This window comes from Pomacea canaliculata, linkage group LG1, assembly GCF_003073045.1.
Source record: "Pomacea canaliculata isolate SZHN2017 linkage group LG1, ASM307304v1, whole genome shotgun sequence".
NCBI lineage: Eukaryota > Metazoa > Mollusca > Gastropoda > Architaenioglossa > Ampullariidae > Pomacea > Pomacea canaliculata.
Window position 1 is genome coordinate 24,537,225 of NC_037590.1, and position 18,829 is coordinate 24,556,053.

Sequence of the window (18,829 nt, forward strand, 5' to 3'; positions counted from 1 at the left end):
TAATGAAAATGAAAAAAATACATGTTTCAACCTATTCTTAAATAACATGCACAACTCCAGAAAGATGGTTGTGTTTGCGACTGATACCTTAGTGAAAGTGAGTTTGCAGACGATGTTGCCATTAGTGATGGTCATTTCCCCATACTGGTCAACCCACCGCTGGCCACCCAGCAGATTGTGAATGCATGTTGTCACTTTGTTCCACTTGTAGTGGTCCCGATACCTAGCCATAACAACACATTCAGGCAGTGTGTTATGATGCTAAAATGTTTGTTCTTCATCAGTCTTACAGAATTCTAAATGTAAACAGTACAATCTTTCAGAAACAAGAATACTGATTATCCTGTGGAGACTCGTCACCTAGCCCCTAATATCTATGTCAATGATTTAATTTTTTGAACTTTATGATGTCTAATGCAACCAATAAATACAGAGCATCAGTACTTATTTCACAAGTTGGACGTGGAACTACATGAGAGTGATGTCCCTTCACCTTACCCGCTTGACGGGACTAGCTCTTCCTGTTCTTTTTTCTTGTAGTGCCCTTGTTTTCATCTTGTTTAGTGTCTGCTGAATACTGTTGATTTGTGCTTTTAGTTCCATTTGCCTGCCATGGTGCTAGACTGTGTCCCATTGTTGTCTTAAATGCCATATTTGTACCATCTTGACTCTGTTTTTTCATTTGCTGAATTCTCCACTTGCCTACACTTTCTGCTCAACACTCCATTTTTTCTTGCAACATTTAGTTTCTGGATCTATGTGAGTCAGTGAGCATGGACTTGACAGTCTGATCTACTGTCTACAGTCCTGCCTCTTTCTTCACTACCACTCCATGACTCCATGTGCGTGTCAAAAATGAACAATTATATATTGCTGTTACTGCTGACATCACCGCCACCACCACTACTATTACCACTGATACTACTACAACTACAAATCACAGACAAGATAAAAGACTGTCAGAGAAAAAGAGGTTAGAAAGGGATATTTTGATAGTGGCACTGAGCTCAAATGACTGCATCTTTCATCTTCTTCTCAATATGTGTAGCTACACTAACCATGAACATAAGGAACTCTGTTTCAAACCAATATTATATTATGTCTGTATTGTATGTGTAAATTTTTTGTCAAACACTTTAAGCTAGCAATTGGCAATAGGGTAAAGCTCTTTATAAATTAACGTTGTTATTATTTGTTTGAAAAGGTAAAGAGATCACTTACTTCGGCAAAACAACATGAACATGGCCCAGAGGTTGGATTTCCATAGACTTTCCCCAAAACTTGGTCTTAATCCGGACATCTGTGCACACAGACATACACATGCTACATGGGCTCCCAATAACTTGACTTGCATAAGATAATATCAGACTATAGGACTTGCACTGTTTTCTTTTCACGTGTTAGCTTTGATCTGAGATCTTTTATAACATCTGTCTATCATTTTGATTTTACATGCAACTCATCAAATAGACATGATGCGATAAAACATATGCATCACAAGAAAATACCAAGTTACCACAGTAATGAATAATGGAAGCCACTAAAGACGCCATGAGAGTGGGGGTCAAGGCAACCCTTCAGTCTTCAGCTCCACACACCCACCTTGCCAGAAGCGGAAATTGCGGGAGTCACAGTAGCAGGCTGAGATGGGTGGATGATGGCTAACCTGTAGACAAAAATCTTAGTAGGATATTCAGTAAGACGGACATTCTACTATCAGTGAACAGCAGCATTTAAAAGTATAACTACAGTCACATACCAGTGTACGGCACTTAACAGCTTCTAATTAACTGTCAACTGATATATAAAAACCAAGTAGAAAGCAGCAGGAAAGTGTTATTTTGTGGATAATTTGTATGCAGCTAGTAACATTGTAGCAAGTTTACCACCAAGTTAGAGGCTGTTTGAGTACCATGCTAAGAGCTATCAAGTGTCACCAGGTAACCTACCAAACAGCAGATGCTTGCACACAGTCAAGACAATGCTCAAAACACTGGTTGTCAAAATTTTAATATGGTGGCTACTTTCTGAAACAACAGCCCCTAGCAAAACTGACTTGGTAATCTGGATGCTGAGTACCATTCACTGGTTTTCTTTGTCTGCAGACAGGGTGCTGGTGAAGGTGGCAAGGGTTTGTGTGCTGGCTGTGTTGTGACTTGAGAGCTGACATTATGCTGACTGTGTTGAGACTTGTGGCTGGAAAACCCAGACTGTGCTGTGACTTGTGACTACAGAGCTGACATCTTCTCCACACTCCTCTCTCCAACTGCCATCTTCCTCCCACTGACCTTTCACCCCTCCTTTCATACCTGCATGAAGTCTTGTGAAATGGGTGGTTGGTTGCATCAGAAGACAGTACTGTTTGTACCTGCTCTTGTCCCCCTAGCAGATTTAGTGTGGTCACCATGGCCACCTTCATCCATTCTGGACCCAAACAAATATGCATGCCAAACAGCACGGCTGACCAATCACCCCTCAGCTGGTATCTAGGCCAACCTCCACCACACTAGTATGGGTTATAGGAGTACCTAACTATAGGCCATATGAGTACCCAGCTATAGACCGTATGAGTACCTAGATGTAGGCTGTGCGAGTAGCTATGAGCTACAGGCTGTACAAGCAGTATGACTGGATCAAATCTGGTGGTCAGACCATACACCAACCTGCTCAGCCATGAACCTCCAGCCCTTGTCTTCACGAATGCACTCGAACGTTTCTCCCAGGATAGGGTTGAATGGTTTGTGTCCTTCACGATAGTAAGAGCTGGCATAGCTACTGACAGCAAATGCAGCAATATAGATCTGCAAATGTGATTCATGGAGTGCACTAAAGATCAAACTGTAGTCATGGAAGGTGACCTAATTATACAGTTATTCTTAGCAAAGTTTTGTTTTTAATTAAATGTTTTTGACATTTAAATGTGTCTGTGCATACACACTGTCTTTATATACATCAATGAATTTACCTTTAAAAAGAAATTTGTAAATGCTAACTCATTATGGAAGTTGTGATGACCAACTGTAGTCTCAGTATTGAATCATGGTCCATGTGTACATCTTGAAAATTTCAATAAAGAAAAAGAAATCTCAGGATAATGTGTGCCAACTTGATGCTGTCACTAACACAAGTGTTCTCTTAAAAACCTGCCAGCAAAGATGCCACCAGCTCACCATGCGTTCATAGGGGTCGTCGTAGTCTGCAGCTTTGTCCAGCAGCTCGCTATACTCCAGCTCCTCACACAACCGCTGTCACAGACAACACCAATCACTGCAACCATCAATACTAAACAAAGGATAAACTTCCTGGTCACTGGTCACTGGTCAAAGTTATCCCATTAGACATACGGTAATCTCCAAAGTCATGTCATCTAGCATTGCATTATAAAGAACCATTGGCTTTAATTAATATATAGCAGCTGTCGAAAACTGTGCAAAGTAAAGGTATTGATTACACCACAGTACATACCTGCAGCATGCTCAGTGGCTCATTTAGTGTGACAGGCATGGAGATTTTGGTCAGGTCTTTGCCAATGTTTCGATACAGCAAGTTCCAGAGACTGATGTCTGGCATTTGTGGGCGTGGCACTGGTAGTTTAGAGCGTCGTCCAGTGGCGCACATAACATGGCCTGGCTCATCAGTCACTATATGAAACAGTCATACTATCTACATCCTGCAGTACAAATATGATTAAGTAGGCAATATCACTAAAGCATGGAATAAAGCAGCAAGACCAGCTGTTAGAAAGTTGTTGACTGAAAAGTAAATAAAGGATTTGCTACAAAAATGGTTTCCCAAAACCACACACAAAGCAAGAGAATGAAGTTTAGGCAGTCACGGACTGATACATTTTTACCACTTCCACAGTGCCTTATAATGACTTCATAAATGACAATGAAAGGACACCACAGAGAATAAAGGAAGAATTTTCACAACCAGCATTAAATCTCTTGCTGTGCATGAGTTCTACCTAGGTTTTTAAAAGCAAAGAAATTCAGAAGAACCAAAATGAATGAATGAAGGCAGTTATGAGACTATGAAACTAAGCTGAAAATATGCAGGTGACTGTGATAGCTGAAGAACAGCAAACACTTACCACTGACAGCCACATCGTTGGCTTCGTCTGAGATTTCACTAGAGATCTCATCATCAGAGGGCTGTAAAAAGATATGGAAGATGGTCAATGGATGTCAATAATTTCTCTCACAGTTTGTAAGTCACATGTGCAAATTCAATCACAGTTTATCTCAATTTGCTTTCAGTCCCATATATTAATGATGTCCAACTACCTGGTTCTCAATGATTAGGTAATGTGAGCAAAGCTATATATTTTAATAATAATAACAATAAATACATCTCATAGTACATTTTCCTGCTGGCAGCGAGCTCAATGCGGTTTGCCATAAACAGCTTGACATCTCACTCTCTCTCAGACACACAAAAAGTCCACAAGAACCTACACCTAACATGGCCCTCAATGACTGGTAATTTTAGCAATTTCTTTTACTTCTGCCTAGAATACTGGAAAGTCATGAATTGATGAAAGGCTTGTTCAGCTGAGATTTATCATGTCTCTTAGTGGGTATCTCCATAAAAGTAACGATTTTCTGCAGATTTTCCCAGTAAACAACCAGGCAGGTAAGTTCTAGTAAACATCAACCAGGCAGGTAAGTACTAGTTCATGTCATGATTACTGGCCAAAAGGTCAGCAGTATGGCAGGAAAGTGAGCTTATGACACTTATGACACACAGCTCTTGACACTTCTATGCACACTGCTAGGTGCCTACACTAAAGGGCAGGTGGAAATATTGACCATAAAAATGTAGGACATAAAAGCCATCCTATAAGGGAGTCAATGTCATGCTGTTGTGATGCTGGTTTCTGGTGTGTAATAAGTTCCTCCATACAGCAGTAGCATGCAGCAGCAAAACTGCCTGATGCTGGTGACAGAGCATATTCTTTTTATCTGCCCTGAAGATGTGCTGTTGTGCAACTTAGGGCAATGTAATCCTAAATGAGCAAATTACCATGATCTCGATAATATGAAGTCTCATGACTATGTCAAAGATTGAATAAATAAGGGATACCATTGAAGATAAAAGTTCATTACAACCTCTTCATTTCCAAGCTAAAAATTTTAATTTGTAAGCTAAAGATTTCGTTTTTTTTTTTTCACTATCAACTGCTTGGTGGACACAAGACATTTGCTGTTCTAAAAAATTACCATCACTCACTTAAGTTTTGGTGAAAGTCGTGAAAAGTGATACACTCTCAAGCCTCATTTTCAAGTAACTAGCATATTCTGAAACTGTTCCAGTTTCAAGCCTTTAGGACATTTGAAATCTAAGGACAAGTCCACAGCAAAGATTTTTCAGCCCAGAAAAAAACAGGTGCTACAGAGAAAGAAAAAAAATGCAAAATCTGTACCCTCTTAAGCTCTGCATCTTCTATCCATGCGTAAGAATATGGCAAAAGTCATAACACAGGAAACACAGGAAACACAGGAAACCACCTCAACTTTAACAAGTATATGTAGCATATCAAGAAGAAAACCTCACATGCTCACAGTCACATGGCTACTTAATATGTGAATAGATAGAAGTGAAACAGGGATATGGGAATAGGGGAAGACTGACCTCTGAAGAGGAATCACTGATGGTTTCTATGTTTTCCTCAGCATCGTAGTACTCTGACAAAGAGAAGCTCTCTCCTGAAATTGACTGAGCTAGAGTTACCCGCTCCTGTAAGAAAAGCACATTTTTCAAAATCTCTGTTCACATAAAATTGAACTTTCTGAAACAAAAACATAAAAAGCAAGCAGAAAATTCTGCTGCTGTACCATAATAAGGAAGTGATATAGCAAGACATCCTAGATTATTAGCTGGTCATTGAACATGTTCAGTATTCTGCTGGCATGACTGGTACATTTGGCTGCAATGACGTTAAATTGATATATTTTTTCCCTCGCAAATTATATTCCTAAGCATGTCATAAATTTTCACAATTATACAATCTGGATTGACATTAATCTGCATTAACCGTACAGTTTTCTGTACATCCTGTATTCTTTCATCATTGGCACTGTTGGCTACTGTTGACATCTCTAATGCAAACATCCATTTGGCTAATTCCTTTCAGTATATATAAAATCCCCTTTATTTATTCGTTCATTGCCATTGTGTTCCATTTTGATGTTATATGGCAGATTAAAATAAATCATTATCAGATATGCTCAGAAACTGGCATATAAAGGAAAAAAATTATTTTTTAAATGATATTTTCAAATAAGTTCCCAGTCCTCACTCTGTCAATCTGTGGGGAAGTAACTGGTGATGTGATAGTCACAGGTGGTAGGTCAGGCATAGCAGAGTCTGCATGTATTTTTGCCAACCTTGAACGAAAGTCTTGGTTCTGACGCTGGGCCTGAAAAGAAATGTCACTCTGCAAAAAGCATTAAAAGCTGTCCTCAAGTGTTTGAAGTCATAAGAAATTCAATGGTGTGTGCCCAATGCATTACTTAATTAATACCAGAATTTTTAAAAGGAGGAGGCAAAGCTACTGACTTCTGTTAATGCTTGTCGAAGAGCATTTGCAGCATGACTTGAAGTAATGCTCGAATCAAGTTCCAGTGACCTCTTAAGGCGTTCTCGCTCTGTGAACATCATTCGCTGGAGCCCTTTCAGCTGCTTGTGGACTGTACAAGAGTGGAAAACATAAGTTTGCTGCAGTTACATTTTGGTCTAAAGAAAACTTCTCACAATTCTTTTTGTGGATCAAAAGGTACTAATGGAAATTTTAAGAAAATCTTAACATGCACTTAATACCAGCATTTGAGTAAGCTCTGAAAATTTAGCTAACAATCAACATAATTCATAGCAAAAAAATTGTTGTTATTATTTCTAATGACACTTGCATGTACCCTATCCATTCACCCATATCTTAAATCTCTTCATATAATAGCATGAAGATCAAGGTCTCGGTAAAGATGCCACTTCTGTTGTGCATTGTACCAACCATTCTCAGCAGTGCCAATAAAGTTTTCCCTTAGCCGAATTTCCTGTATCCGTATCTCATGAGCTGCTGTTGAAGGACAGTCTGACTTGGAGGCACTGCTGTCAGTAGTAGTTGAATGGACAAGGTTTGGATTTGATGCACTTGCATGGATTCGATCCATAGGCAGCCCTAAGGAATTGCTGCTGCTGCTGTTGTTGTTGTCCTTAAGACAGTAGACCCAAGATTACTAGGAATTACTACTTTGTAACAAATAAAAATTCTGATAGCCCCAAAAATGTAAATAAAAGAAAAAAATACAGAATAAATTATCAGCATTATCTTTGTTATTCATAAGATTAGTTTTCATCATGGCATGAATACGAATAATTTATAAAAGAGCACCAGAATTAACAGTACACAGTGGGAGATTACCAGACAAAATTGGCTTATGGAGACTGAGAAAGTCCTGTAAAACATTTTGTCTACCATGACTAGTTTATCCAAAGCCTGCAAAACACCTAGATTTGTTTTTTTTAATTATAATTTTTCTGTTTTTCAGGTTCATTAAAGACTGCTTTACCCATAGCAGAGTTCAAAAGTCTTATTTCTGCTTTACAGGGTATATGCATGAAAGAAATGATTACTGTGGTCTAGAGGTTACATAGTAAGTACTAAACTGTTAGGTAATTTAGTTTACTTCTAAAGCTGTACCTTAACAGAATGACTTCTCAGACACACTTGTAGTCACCCAGAACTTTTTATCTCTTTTATGCAGTTATGTATTCATACATCCATGCATCTATCCTCCTCCCTCCTCCAGCATACACAGACCTCCTCCATACTTACACAATTTCTTTTCAAAGAATATGTGCTATTTTCAACTATGATGCTCTAATCACTTCTGTATTTTGAGAGTAAATGTAATTTTATTAATTATTTAATTCATTAATTGAATTTTGTAAAGGGCTTATAAACTCTTAGGTAAAGAGCTATGTTCACTAATCCCTATTAATCTAAAAATCAAAACAAATTCAAACAGTGTGGAAGAAACTAAGAAAAACGTAAATGTGAGAATCAAAGTTGTAAAAGGAAATAAAGCTGAAAACAATGAGCATTTCTGAAAGTATACACAAGCTGTAAAAGCAAATTCACAAATTTGCAAGCTTTAGTATGAAGATGCATATGGTTTAACAAAAAAAAAAAAAACTTACACTGTTAGTAAAGAACTGCTGGATACAACTTTCAAATATAAATAAAAAAAAAAAAAATGAATGTTTTAAGATGTAGAATGGGTGCTGTACTAACATTACATAGGGGTGAGTACAGGGCCTTCAGGACCAATATTCATGCAATGGGAGTACAACTATAAACCCCCAAAATAATCATTATTTCTAAATTGTTTCTTAGAAGAACAGAACATTAAACAAGATAATAACTCAAAGAGCTCCTTACCTGAAACAAAAATTAACAATTTCTGCATGTTTCAGGTAATCTATACGCTTAAGTGCAAATTATTTACAGATCAAACAAACCTGAAAAAATGACAACTTACACTGTCCCTGATACTAGATGAGCTATTTTTCCTATCTTTGTGTTTACTGGAGCGGAGACCAAGCCCGCGTTTCTTTCGCTCGCTACTCTCTACACAGTGGCTGGCAGGGCGCTACACACACAGAGAAAGAGGAAGAAAACTGTTGCACTGCAGACAGGCAAGAATGTCATAATAAAAGCCTGGTTCCAAAGAAATACAGGTCCATTTTCAAAAGTCTGAAACTGCAATGGCCCTAACCTATTCTTTTAATATCTCTGCATGGATGGCTTATGTGTCAAGGAATTCTTCAGCTAGAAGAGCATGGTTTATAAAACTATTGACTACTTTATGAGGTGGACTCTCAAAAGTGTCAAATGTTTTCTTACTCAGTGTTTCAATATGTCTATGACCTAATGTTTGCGAAATATTTTATTTTAAAAATGTTAAAACTATTAAGAGAGTCTATTTTAAAAAGAGAAGATTATAGATGTTAATTTTTTTCTTTCTTATTTATGCTGCCTCTGTATTTCTCTGCAAGACCAGCAACTAGAAAAGAAGGTTAGTATTAGTCTTAAATGCAAAAACAGGAATACAGACTCAACTCTCAAGCGACCATGGCAATGCAACACAATGAAAACAGATCAAAGGTATCCTGCAGTACAATAAAAAAAAAATATGCAGCAGCCGGGATAGAATGATGGCAGTCTTTCATCTTCTGATAGATTCTTTGTTTCACCAGAAATAGCTTTATGTTGCTTTTCAAACACAGACATGAATCAAGTGCATGCATAGACATATGAATGTGAATACATGCGCACACATTCCTTTTGCCACAGGCCTTTTTTAGAACCAGTTTTTACATATACTTACACATTTTGTATAGGATTAATAGGTGGCAACTTTTGTCATTCTGTGGTATGTCATTAGTATAAAAAATCTTATGACTGTAACAATAAGTCTTCTTAAAGAACAACAAAGCTCACTGTAAATGACTGGGAAAACAATATGCCTCAAGTTCCAAACCATCATTACAATCCTGTTGTTAAGAAGGCATAAAAGTATATTTATTTAATTTTGAGAAATTCATTTTGTTTCTCCTTTCTTTTAAAAAAAAAATAGAAACAGCTGTAATAGATAGCTTACAGTTTTTTTATAATATAAGCTGGGATAAAAATTGATAAGACATAATTACAGTAACATTGTAATGTCTCAAAGGTAGAGGGCTTTACAGAATTTACACTCAAGATAAAAAGTAGTGCACACTGGAACTTTTAGCATGTAACTGCCTCATCAGCAACTAAGAGCTAAGTGATTGTGTGTTCAATGCAAATCATCTTGAGATAAACTCACAAGGAATTAATATGACACTGCTTACAGCATGAAGCTTGAAAGTAATTAAAAAAAAGGCAGTTGCAATAAACTTATTAATCTATGGGAAGAGAACAGAGGTAAGCAAAATTAAATAAATTTCTGATGAAATTAGTATGCTGTAAGCAGAGAAACCTTGCTAAGCATAATTATAACCAGACTTTTATCTGGCCTAACAATTGTAGACAATAAAGCACAGAAATCAAGTATAAAAGAATTGTAAAAGAATGAAACATCTAACTGCATGTAAATACAATCTTCAACTTAAGTACAATACATAAAATATACTCACAAATGTATAACACTCTTTACAGCGAGTATTTATTACTAGGAAGTGACAAATGTTTGAAATTTAAAATATTGGTAAATATTATTTCTAGCAGTGTATAATTTAATGTAAACTGTAACTGTATGGAAGAACAGAATGTAACAGAAAACACAGTAGTTCTGTACTGGGCAACAGGTCACTGGGCACGATCATTTAACTTTAATTCTTTTCTTTAGATGAATAGATCAAGTCCCTTTCGCTCTTTACAAACTATAGAGAGCAAACGCGCAATGGCACACCACTCTCAAATAGTGATTTATGCCCTTAACAGTTTTCAGTTACCAAGGAAACATGCATGATGAATGTGCTTAAGTTACATATATATATATACCAAACCCAAACTAGAAGACCTACCTCAATGATGGTGGGATCTGTGACTATTGGCAGGTTGCGTATTTGCTCCAGGATTTCATGCAGTTGACAGATCTGGTTCTGTGCCTCTCCAAGACCTGCAGACACAACAATTTATACATAATTCTGTCTTTATCCAGACATGCACAATGTTTTCCTCTTAACTGTTGGATTAGATTACCACACGCTGTTTTACAAGGTTATGGTTTGGAAAAAAAAATACAGTAAAAAGTAAATTATAAATATATATATTTTTCCCTCATCTCATCATGTAAGCATTGTCTTTGCCTCCTAATCATCATAATTATCCTCACAAGAAAAGTGAAAAAGGAGGTTGTTTTGAGGGAGTGGGTGGGGGAGAGAGTTTACTCAAGTTTGTGGTATTTTCAGAAGTTATTTTTATGTTACGCCAAGGATGACAAACATCGTAGACATACAAAACTTTAAGCTTAGAGATAACTGGTCCTATCTTTGGGTGACTACAAAGATTGTTGTTCACTTCTTGAATGGTTTTATATGTTTTTTCTAGAACACTTAGCAAATATATAAAAATTGGTTAGAATATCATGCACTTTAAAAATATATAAAAAAAGACCTTCCAGAAAGAGTCAACAGCACAAAAAAGGTGCATAAAAATCAGCTGATGACTCCTAAACATCTTGCAACTAAAAAGAACTCACTTTTATTGCAATGTTCAAAGCCAGCAGTATCCAACACCCAGGCAGCCACTCTACCCTGACTGCTGGTTTTGATGCTGGATTGCCGTATGATGTCCCGCTTGAGATGCTCTTTAAGGGCCAGCTCTGGCAAGTTAGCAGCTGTAGATTATACAAGTTAGCAGCTGTAGATTACACTAATGAAACCAGGCACTTCACTTTACACTTTACTCCCATACACTCAGCTCCTACATGGCAAGCAATTACTTTCTCCAACTTCTTTCACTAGCATTTACATCTTAGTTTACTGATCAACAGAAATGGAAATGAGTATGTTAGTTTGTTAGTCAGGCTGAAGTTTTCAAAGAGTCCTGCTTATAGAATTCTGGTTGCTGTATAAGGCCATTAACTGACTGTCAGGGCAGCTCCGTCAAGATCAAACACTGCCATTACCATTATCTTAAATTTTACCTCTTTCTTAATTTGTGCATGCAAACATTATCTTCATACTTCTGTACTGACATAGTCACCAAATTCTTTCATTTCATAAAATTACATGCAAGAGGAGGGAGTGGTGCATCTTCTGCAGGTGAAGTGACTTCAGTGAGCCGAGGTGTTTCCTTTGTGCCATAGGCAATCTCATGCTGACGATACAATCGGTGATGTCGAAGACGAGTCAACCACTCCTCAAATGCATTCTTCCCTTTTACCTGTAAAACAATCGGGGTAGGACTATTCAGGGAATACAATAACTCAGTAAACTGTACTCTTTAAAAAAACCCAAACAAATAAACAATAAAAGACAAATTGTATGAAACCAATACAATCTCCTTCATTATTCCTGCTTTTTTTTTTCAAGATGTGCTACCTTCAACAGAACAAAAAGATGGTTTGAAGAAATGAAAGATTGTAGTATTTTAGTTTAAAAAAAACCCCTAAAGTTGTAGCCATCATGTCACCAAAAAAAGTACACAGTCAATATAGAAAATAAATAATGCTTGTTCTCTCATATAGCACAACATGACTGTGTGATTGCCTGTTAATACAGACCTATTTATATCAGGCATATATTTGCAAAATTAATGGTCAGTCACAGCCATGCTACTCATCAATGCTCCAAGCTAAAACTGTCTTTACTTCATGTGTATCCAGATGAACATTCTAATACCTTTAGAATAGTACAAATGCAACAACTGTTCACGGTATGACATACTTTTTCAGTGCAAAATGCTCTAAGAATGGCACCATTCAGTTACATAATGGTCGATGATTCTCACTGTTGTTTTGGAAGATTGGAGCTGAGAGGGTAATGACACTCAGAAGATGGAAAGAAGTAGCACATCTGACATTATTTCTTTTATGAGTGGGGTCAGAACAATGCCTTTTAAAAATAACATTACAGTTTACACAAAAAACGATCTCATTACATGGATGAAAAAAATATGCGTAAACAAACCAGTAGATAAAAAACATTTAGACTGGCATATACTGTCCTGCTAAGATATAGCACATTTTGACACCAATGTACATGCACATTAAGGGACAGCAACAAAATGTCTTCTTTAGCAGAACAAGTGCATTTTATGAGCTGTGTTCAGCATGCTTCACTGACTTCAAAATTTGTCACTGATGTGTGTGGCCACAGCATGCTAATATGACACAATGAGCTGCAGGTAAAATAATTTTTCACAAAATATCCAGAAGACCAGAAAATGTGGTATGATAAACAAAATTCTGATCTCTTAATTATTGAATGCCTCGGGTTCCACACAACAACTTTAACAACTAGATAAATGTAATTTAGGAAGGAGCCAAGAAAGATAACATTTTTCTGAGTGCCATCATCACTATGAGTCCGCTTAATAATTTTTACAAGAATATGAAAACTGTTTACATGATGCCTAAAAAACAAGCTGAATTGAAGACCTCTGAAACTTGTGGGCACTGATTTGTCTTTTCCAAAGGCCATGCTGCAGCTATACTAAGCTATTTAGATGGAGTTGTGCAAAACATGTACTCATATATAAACACATACATGCATGCACAGAATGGTTATGTGTAAGTGCACATACAGTAAAATACAAATCAAAGCCAACATCTTCTATGTACATCTTATGTTACTTGTCTGCTTGGTCGTTTGTATTGTGTGTCTCCTACTTGTCTCAAGTGCTGAGAGCATGCTGCTCATAAGTGTTATTATGCAGTATATAAACCACTCATTTAGTATTATTATAAATATATAATTGTCTATGAATTTCATGTTATCTTTTGATAATATTTTGTTTCATTACAATTGTCATAAAAAATTCACTTATTACAATGTCACAAGTTCAGCGACTGAAGATACCCTTCCTCAGAAAAATCAGTAAATTAACAATACAGTATTTCACACACATACAAGTGTGAGAGAGAAACAGAGAAGTGTACTAAAAAGGGAGGTATACCGTAAAGTACAAAAAAGAGGGATGAGAGTGAAAAGATAGGGAACACTAGGATACATGATGCTCATGACATCACACTTCTAACACATATCGTGTTCATCATGGTCCAACTATAACTGCCCCCTGGATTAATATCTAAATGTCACAAACTCAACAAAAAGTGTGTGTTTATCACCAAACTAAGAGCTGATCAACTGGCTGCTCAAAGCAAGAATTATACACAAGAGCTCTGCTTTGTGCTGATGCTTCATCTGTGAAAAGTGAACAAGGCTGACGAGTGCTGGAACCACCAACAAAACATCCGAAGCCAGGGACTCTTGGTAACACTGAACAACACTTATTTTCAGTTGTTTCTAAATCTTTACTTCTAAGGAGAACTTAGTGATTAAAAATAGCAAAATATTTTTCACCTATTTTATTTTCAGATCATGAAAATCTAGACAACAATTGAAATACATGACTGGGCACCAAGAAAAAAAGTCTGTGTAAAAAATGACAGTGTTTTATTAATTACAGATTGGGATTAGTCTTTTATGCCATGCCAGCAACTAAGGCTATATCACGGCAAGCCAGCCAGCCCTGTAAACATGTCACTTGCAGAGAAAGAACAGCGTGCCTGAGACGAGAGTTGAACCCAGGACAGCCAACCTTCACTGTATTGGTGACAGGCGCTAACCATTGCGCCACCGGACTGACTCTATTAATTACAAAGCCTTCAAAAAAAAAAAAAATCCTTCAGAACTTCATGAAATATTCTCAAGACTACAATATATTAAACTGCTAATATTTCTTTGATTTGCTTAAGCTAAAACACCAGAACATTGAATGATCCTTTATTTTACTTGTATAAAACATGTCTGTGTGTGAGAAAACAATGTGTCAAGAAATAAAGGTGAAATTACCTTGTATATCTCTGGTGTTCTGCGAGAAGGAATGCTCTGGGTGAAACATCACCCACAAGTATAAAATAATTGTTACATAATTATTGGTCAACAAGCAACAGGAAATAATAATGACATAAAAGTTCGGTCAAAATGAGTTACGAGTAGCCAGCAACTACTGAGTCCTACTTTTAAACATAAAAATATAGGATGAACTTATAGCAAGTTTGAGTTAACATAGCAGGAGAAGGGATAGGGCATTGAAAACCTTTTTCCAGGTATGTTTTTTGGGAGCAGTCTAAAGAGTCAATTACGATAATGTGTTGTTTGCTTTATGTCCGTGTTTGAATGTGTGCAGTCTTCTATGTACTCACACGTATAATCTAAGCTGCCCAAGCAAGAGTAAAGGCTACACTAACACTTTAATAATACTTTGCTATCTTTGAAACACTATTTACCTCACCAAAATAGCACTTCTTATAAATTCAAACATTTCATACATTTATACATATGGATATCATGCTTGAATGGTGCATCTACATTGAAGTAGAGAGTAAAGAATTCTCATTGAGCTTATTTACTTCCTGTGCATGAGGCTCAATGTACTTTACAAAACTAACAGCTAAAATACACATGAACACAGATGAACTTGAACTTGTTCAAAGTACATATAACAAAAACTTTGAAGACTCGGAGGCACAGACACACACAAAATCTCTCAGACATAATTTGTGAAAGCAAGACACAACCCATCCTTTTCACATGCAAATAATAAACACTAGCAACATTTGATCTCATACGTCTCACATGCTTTTTACCTTGAGCAAAAAATATATATCTGACTGGGACTGAAGTTTGAAATCCTATGACCTATTTACTACTGCAATCAGTCCCTCTGATTTTTTTCAAGATCAGAGATACCAAGAATACCATCTCTCCTGCCTTGTAGCTAGACTGAAGGTCAGGCAGAAGGTATCCTGATCATTGCTTGTAATTCTTCTCCATGATGAAATGTTGTATAAACCACCACCAATTTTCTTCTCCTTGAGAACATGTTGTACAAACCACCACCAATTTAAATTTTTTAAGCAGGATTACAAATGTGACTGTGGGTGGGTGTAAATATCTATCTTCCACTGCAGATCTATCTATGTACAGCATGTTGTAAGACATTCATTAAAAACACCAGGCCCACTTTATGCCCCAAGTTTTTATGGTCTAGGGAACTAGATAACCAGGCTGTTCTGGCCACCATTAAGACTCAGGGATCTTTGATATACAGAGCTGGCAACAAAGACTAGAGTTGAACACATTTTGTTGACACAGCTCAGCTTTAAGTAACTTGCCTTTAATTTGTTAAGAAACAGTTTCACTATTTAGTTTTCCTTACCAAAAAATTAAGATATTGTCTAATGTTTGAAACTTGATTACTATTATTGTAACCAGTAAAATGTAAAATCAGCTTAATGAGTGTCATCTATCCTTTTAAATGTAGTAAATACCTTGACATGATAGACCTGTTCCTCTGCATCAATATCCATGTGGAAGCCACCTGACTTGTAGGTGATGACTGCCAGCCCAATGTCTATCATTCCATGATACTTTCCCTTTTGGATCTGAAGCAGTGCAACCATAGCAACCTTCATACTAGCCTACTTCCACAAAATCTTTACACACCATAGTAGCATAGGAAGATGCTAGGCTTTGGGGGAGGGGGAGGGGACTCAATGTTGACAGTGAATGACAAAACAACGGTTAACATTTTTTAACAGTTATCCCTATTGGGAACCATTAAATATTTAAATTCAGTTTGATTTCAGGATAATACATGATCACAGAGAAAGGAAATCAAATAAGATCTTTTCAGGCTGACATTACCTAGTTGAATAAGGTGCAAAAGCATCAAATAGGTAGACATATATCAATTACATGCAGCTAAAGATGCTGAGCAGATTTGTGAAAGCAGCCTTAACAGGCTATAAATTTCCCTAGCACAGCATAAACGATTTGATCAAAGCAATGTTGGATGGTCAGATTCTTTTTGTCAGTGCTATTATTTTATAAGCCAAATCCTTGTATCAGTGGGTATACGATGAGGAATGCGTGTTCATAAAAGTCTCCTGGACCTGACTGAAATACTTTATTCACGTACAGCTCTTCCAGCTTTCCATATTGGGGCCTCATCCACCTCATGGTTACAAGGAAGAATACCTGACAGCTTCACAAAAAAGTCAAATTGTACAGTGAATGCGGTATGCCATTCTGTACAAACTGATAACAGATATAATATGGTGTCCAGGCTGGCTCTCATTTCTTTTAAAAAATGTTAAAGGCATTGAACTTGATGAATTTGGGAAGACAAAAACATGGTTTGTATGGGTTTGAGCCCTGTAAACAGATGTGCGAGAAAGAACAGCGTGCCTTCAGGCCTTTATTTGGTGAAGGCGCTAACCGTTGCGCTAACCGTTGCGCCACCGGACTGCTCTGTTTGAGTGTGTGGCAGGCCTGTTTGTTAAGTGATATTAAAATACCTAGGATGACAATATATGGAGTATTAACAATTATTTAAGAATAACAAGTATTTAATAAATGCATACTATTTAAGGGACATATGGTAATGTTAACATTTATTTACACATTATTGTAAGCTTTCAGAGAGTAAACAGCAAATCTAAAAGTTGTAACTGCCCGGTTTCATGTTTCCTCCTGAAAACTGCCTTGAGAAACATTTGTTTCATCATTTATTATTACATTTAAGATCAAAGTGAAACCACCTAGTTCAAACTTTTTTGGCAGCATGGCTTATTTGGACTCCAGAAGTGCCACCACATACAAAAGCCAAATAGCCCGTGTGGTACTGTCACATTGGCAAGTTCTTAATGCAGATGGATCCATGGGGATGAAGTCATGGTAAATAAAGAATTTGAAACCATTATTTTTCTGAAATCATCTAACTATTCTGGGGTTTGCTGAAGCTAGTTTGACACAGAGGCTCTGTTTGTGTATGGAGATTTGTTTGCAACTTATACGCCAAACAGCATGTTGACACTGAAAAGATGAGCAAAACTGGTAAAAAAGAAAACCCCACTGAGTTCACAACTCCTGTCAGACCAGTGGTGGCATGATTGTAGATGGAAGATTTCTTCCTCTCAATGTCCAGCAGGTTAGACTGTGTGAAATGTTTGGAAGGTGCAGATAAGATTGGTGTTAAAGAAGTTTGTTTAAACACAACAGTTCTTTGTTTTGCACATTTTGTGGAAGGTAGCAGCCACAAGAAACCATATTAACAGTACCTTTATTGTTTCCAATCAAAAAGTTGGTGGTGCGTTTTATAATTTGTTTGGAGACAAATACTTTATCAACATTAAGATAACATTAAATGATGTTCACTGATTTGAATCAATAGTTCTGCTATGAAGCGTATTATAAGTATACCACTTATTACTTTTATTGTTGTTTACTAAGTAGGAATGTATTATATTTATTTGCGGATCAAGGAAACTGATGCAAATCTTTTTCCATCTGGGTAAGGCTTGCAAAAATGTGGCCCCACTGTCAGCATTTGATAGCAAATTAGCATAATGCTGGAGACACACATTTTGAGTGGAAACAATATTTGTACTTCCAGAGCACAACAGATCATGTGTCAAATGTTAAACACTGTGCTTAATTGTGTGTTTTAAGTCCTCAAAGCTGACAGAGGCACTTCAGCAGTGAAATCTTAACAAAGCCTTATCTCAAAATACCGTCAAACTTCTATAAGCCGAACAAAAATCAAGTTACATATGGTTCGAGTTAAGGAAGTTCACAGACAAAACCCCATTATTTTACTGTGGACTTACCTTTATTCCTGCATGTGCTCACGTATCATTGTTCCCAGAAAAAAGTCTGTTATGGAAGTCTGATGACAACTTCTCTTCATTTCTTTTAAAATCAATGAGTCGATGACAGTAACAAATGTTCATGGGTACATCTTCACATAACTTGATCAACGAATGAATGTCATTCAGCATGGTTCTTGCCTCCTTCAGGGTTGGAAGGAGCGCATAATTTTTACACTTTCCTAAGTATTTTAAAATGGTTTCAACATGCTGACCAGCTTAAAATTATTCAAGTTGTGGAAGTTTTTGGCTAGGCCAATTTGAGCTATGGAAGTTGAATATGCATTGCTTTAATGGGAAGCAAACCAACTGATTTTTACAATTCGAGTTAGTGAGAATGTCGACTTACGGAAGGTCAACACAGCAAAAGCTATATAAATTTCGAAACTGTGAAGCACGGA

The 18,829-nt window shown here is 36.8% G+C and overlaps 1 protein-coding gene across 6 annotated transcripts in view; it reads right to left on the minus strand.

The window, feature by feature from the left end:
* Positions 1-18,829, minus strand: part of LOC112556216 (oxysterol-binding protein-related protein 6-like) — a 48,269-nt gene that overhangs the window by 4,635 nt on the left and 24,805 nt on the right. For 4 of the 6 annotated variants that reach the window (XM_025225027.1, XM_025225016.1, XM_025225036.1 and 1 more), the window contains 16 exons: positions 16,050-16,163; positions 11,782-11,935; positions 11,250-11,387; positions 10,573-10,667; positions 8,544-8,654; positions 7,013-7,214; positions 6,562-6,692; positions 6,302-6,439; positions 5,635-5,739; positions 4,094-4,154; positions 3,466-3,641; positions 3,171-3,245; positions 2,664-2,801; positions 1,603-1,666; positions 1,222-1,300; positions 88-223 (listed from right to left, as the gene is read on the minus strand). In XM_025225027.1, coding sequence (XP_025080812.1) covers positions 88-223; positions 1,222-1,300; positions 1,603-1,666; positions 2,664-2,801; positions 3,171-3,245; positions 3,466-3,641; positions 4,094-4,154; positions 5,635-5,739; positions 6,302-6,439; positions 6,562-6,692; positions 7,013-7,214; positions 8,544-8,654; positions 10,573-10,667; positions 11,250-11,387; positions 11,782-11,935; positions 16,050-16,163 — 1,917 coding nt within the window. The remainder of the gene's footprint in view (positions 1-87; positions 224-1,221; positions 1,301-1,602; positions 1,667-2,663; positions 2,802-3,170; positions 3,246-3,465; positions 3,642-4,093; positions 4,155-5,634; positions 5,740-6,301; positions 6,440-6,561; positions 6,693-7,012; positions 7,215-8,543; positions 8,655-10,572; positions 10,668-11,249; positions 11,388-11,781; positions 11,936-16,049; positions 16,164-18,829) is intronic. The other 2 variants (XM_025225045.1, XM_025225054.1) reach the window with 2 other exon arrangements.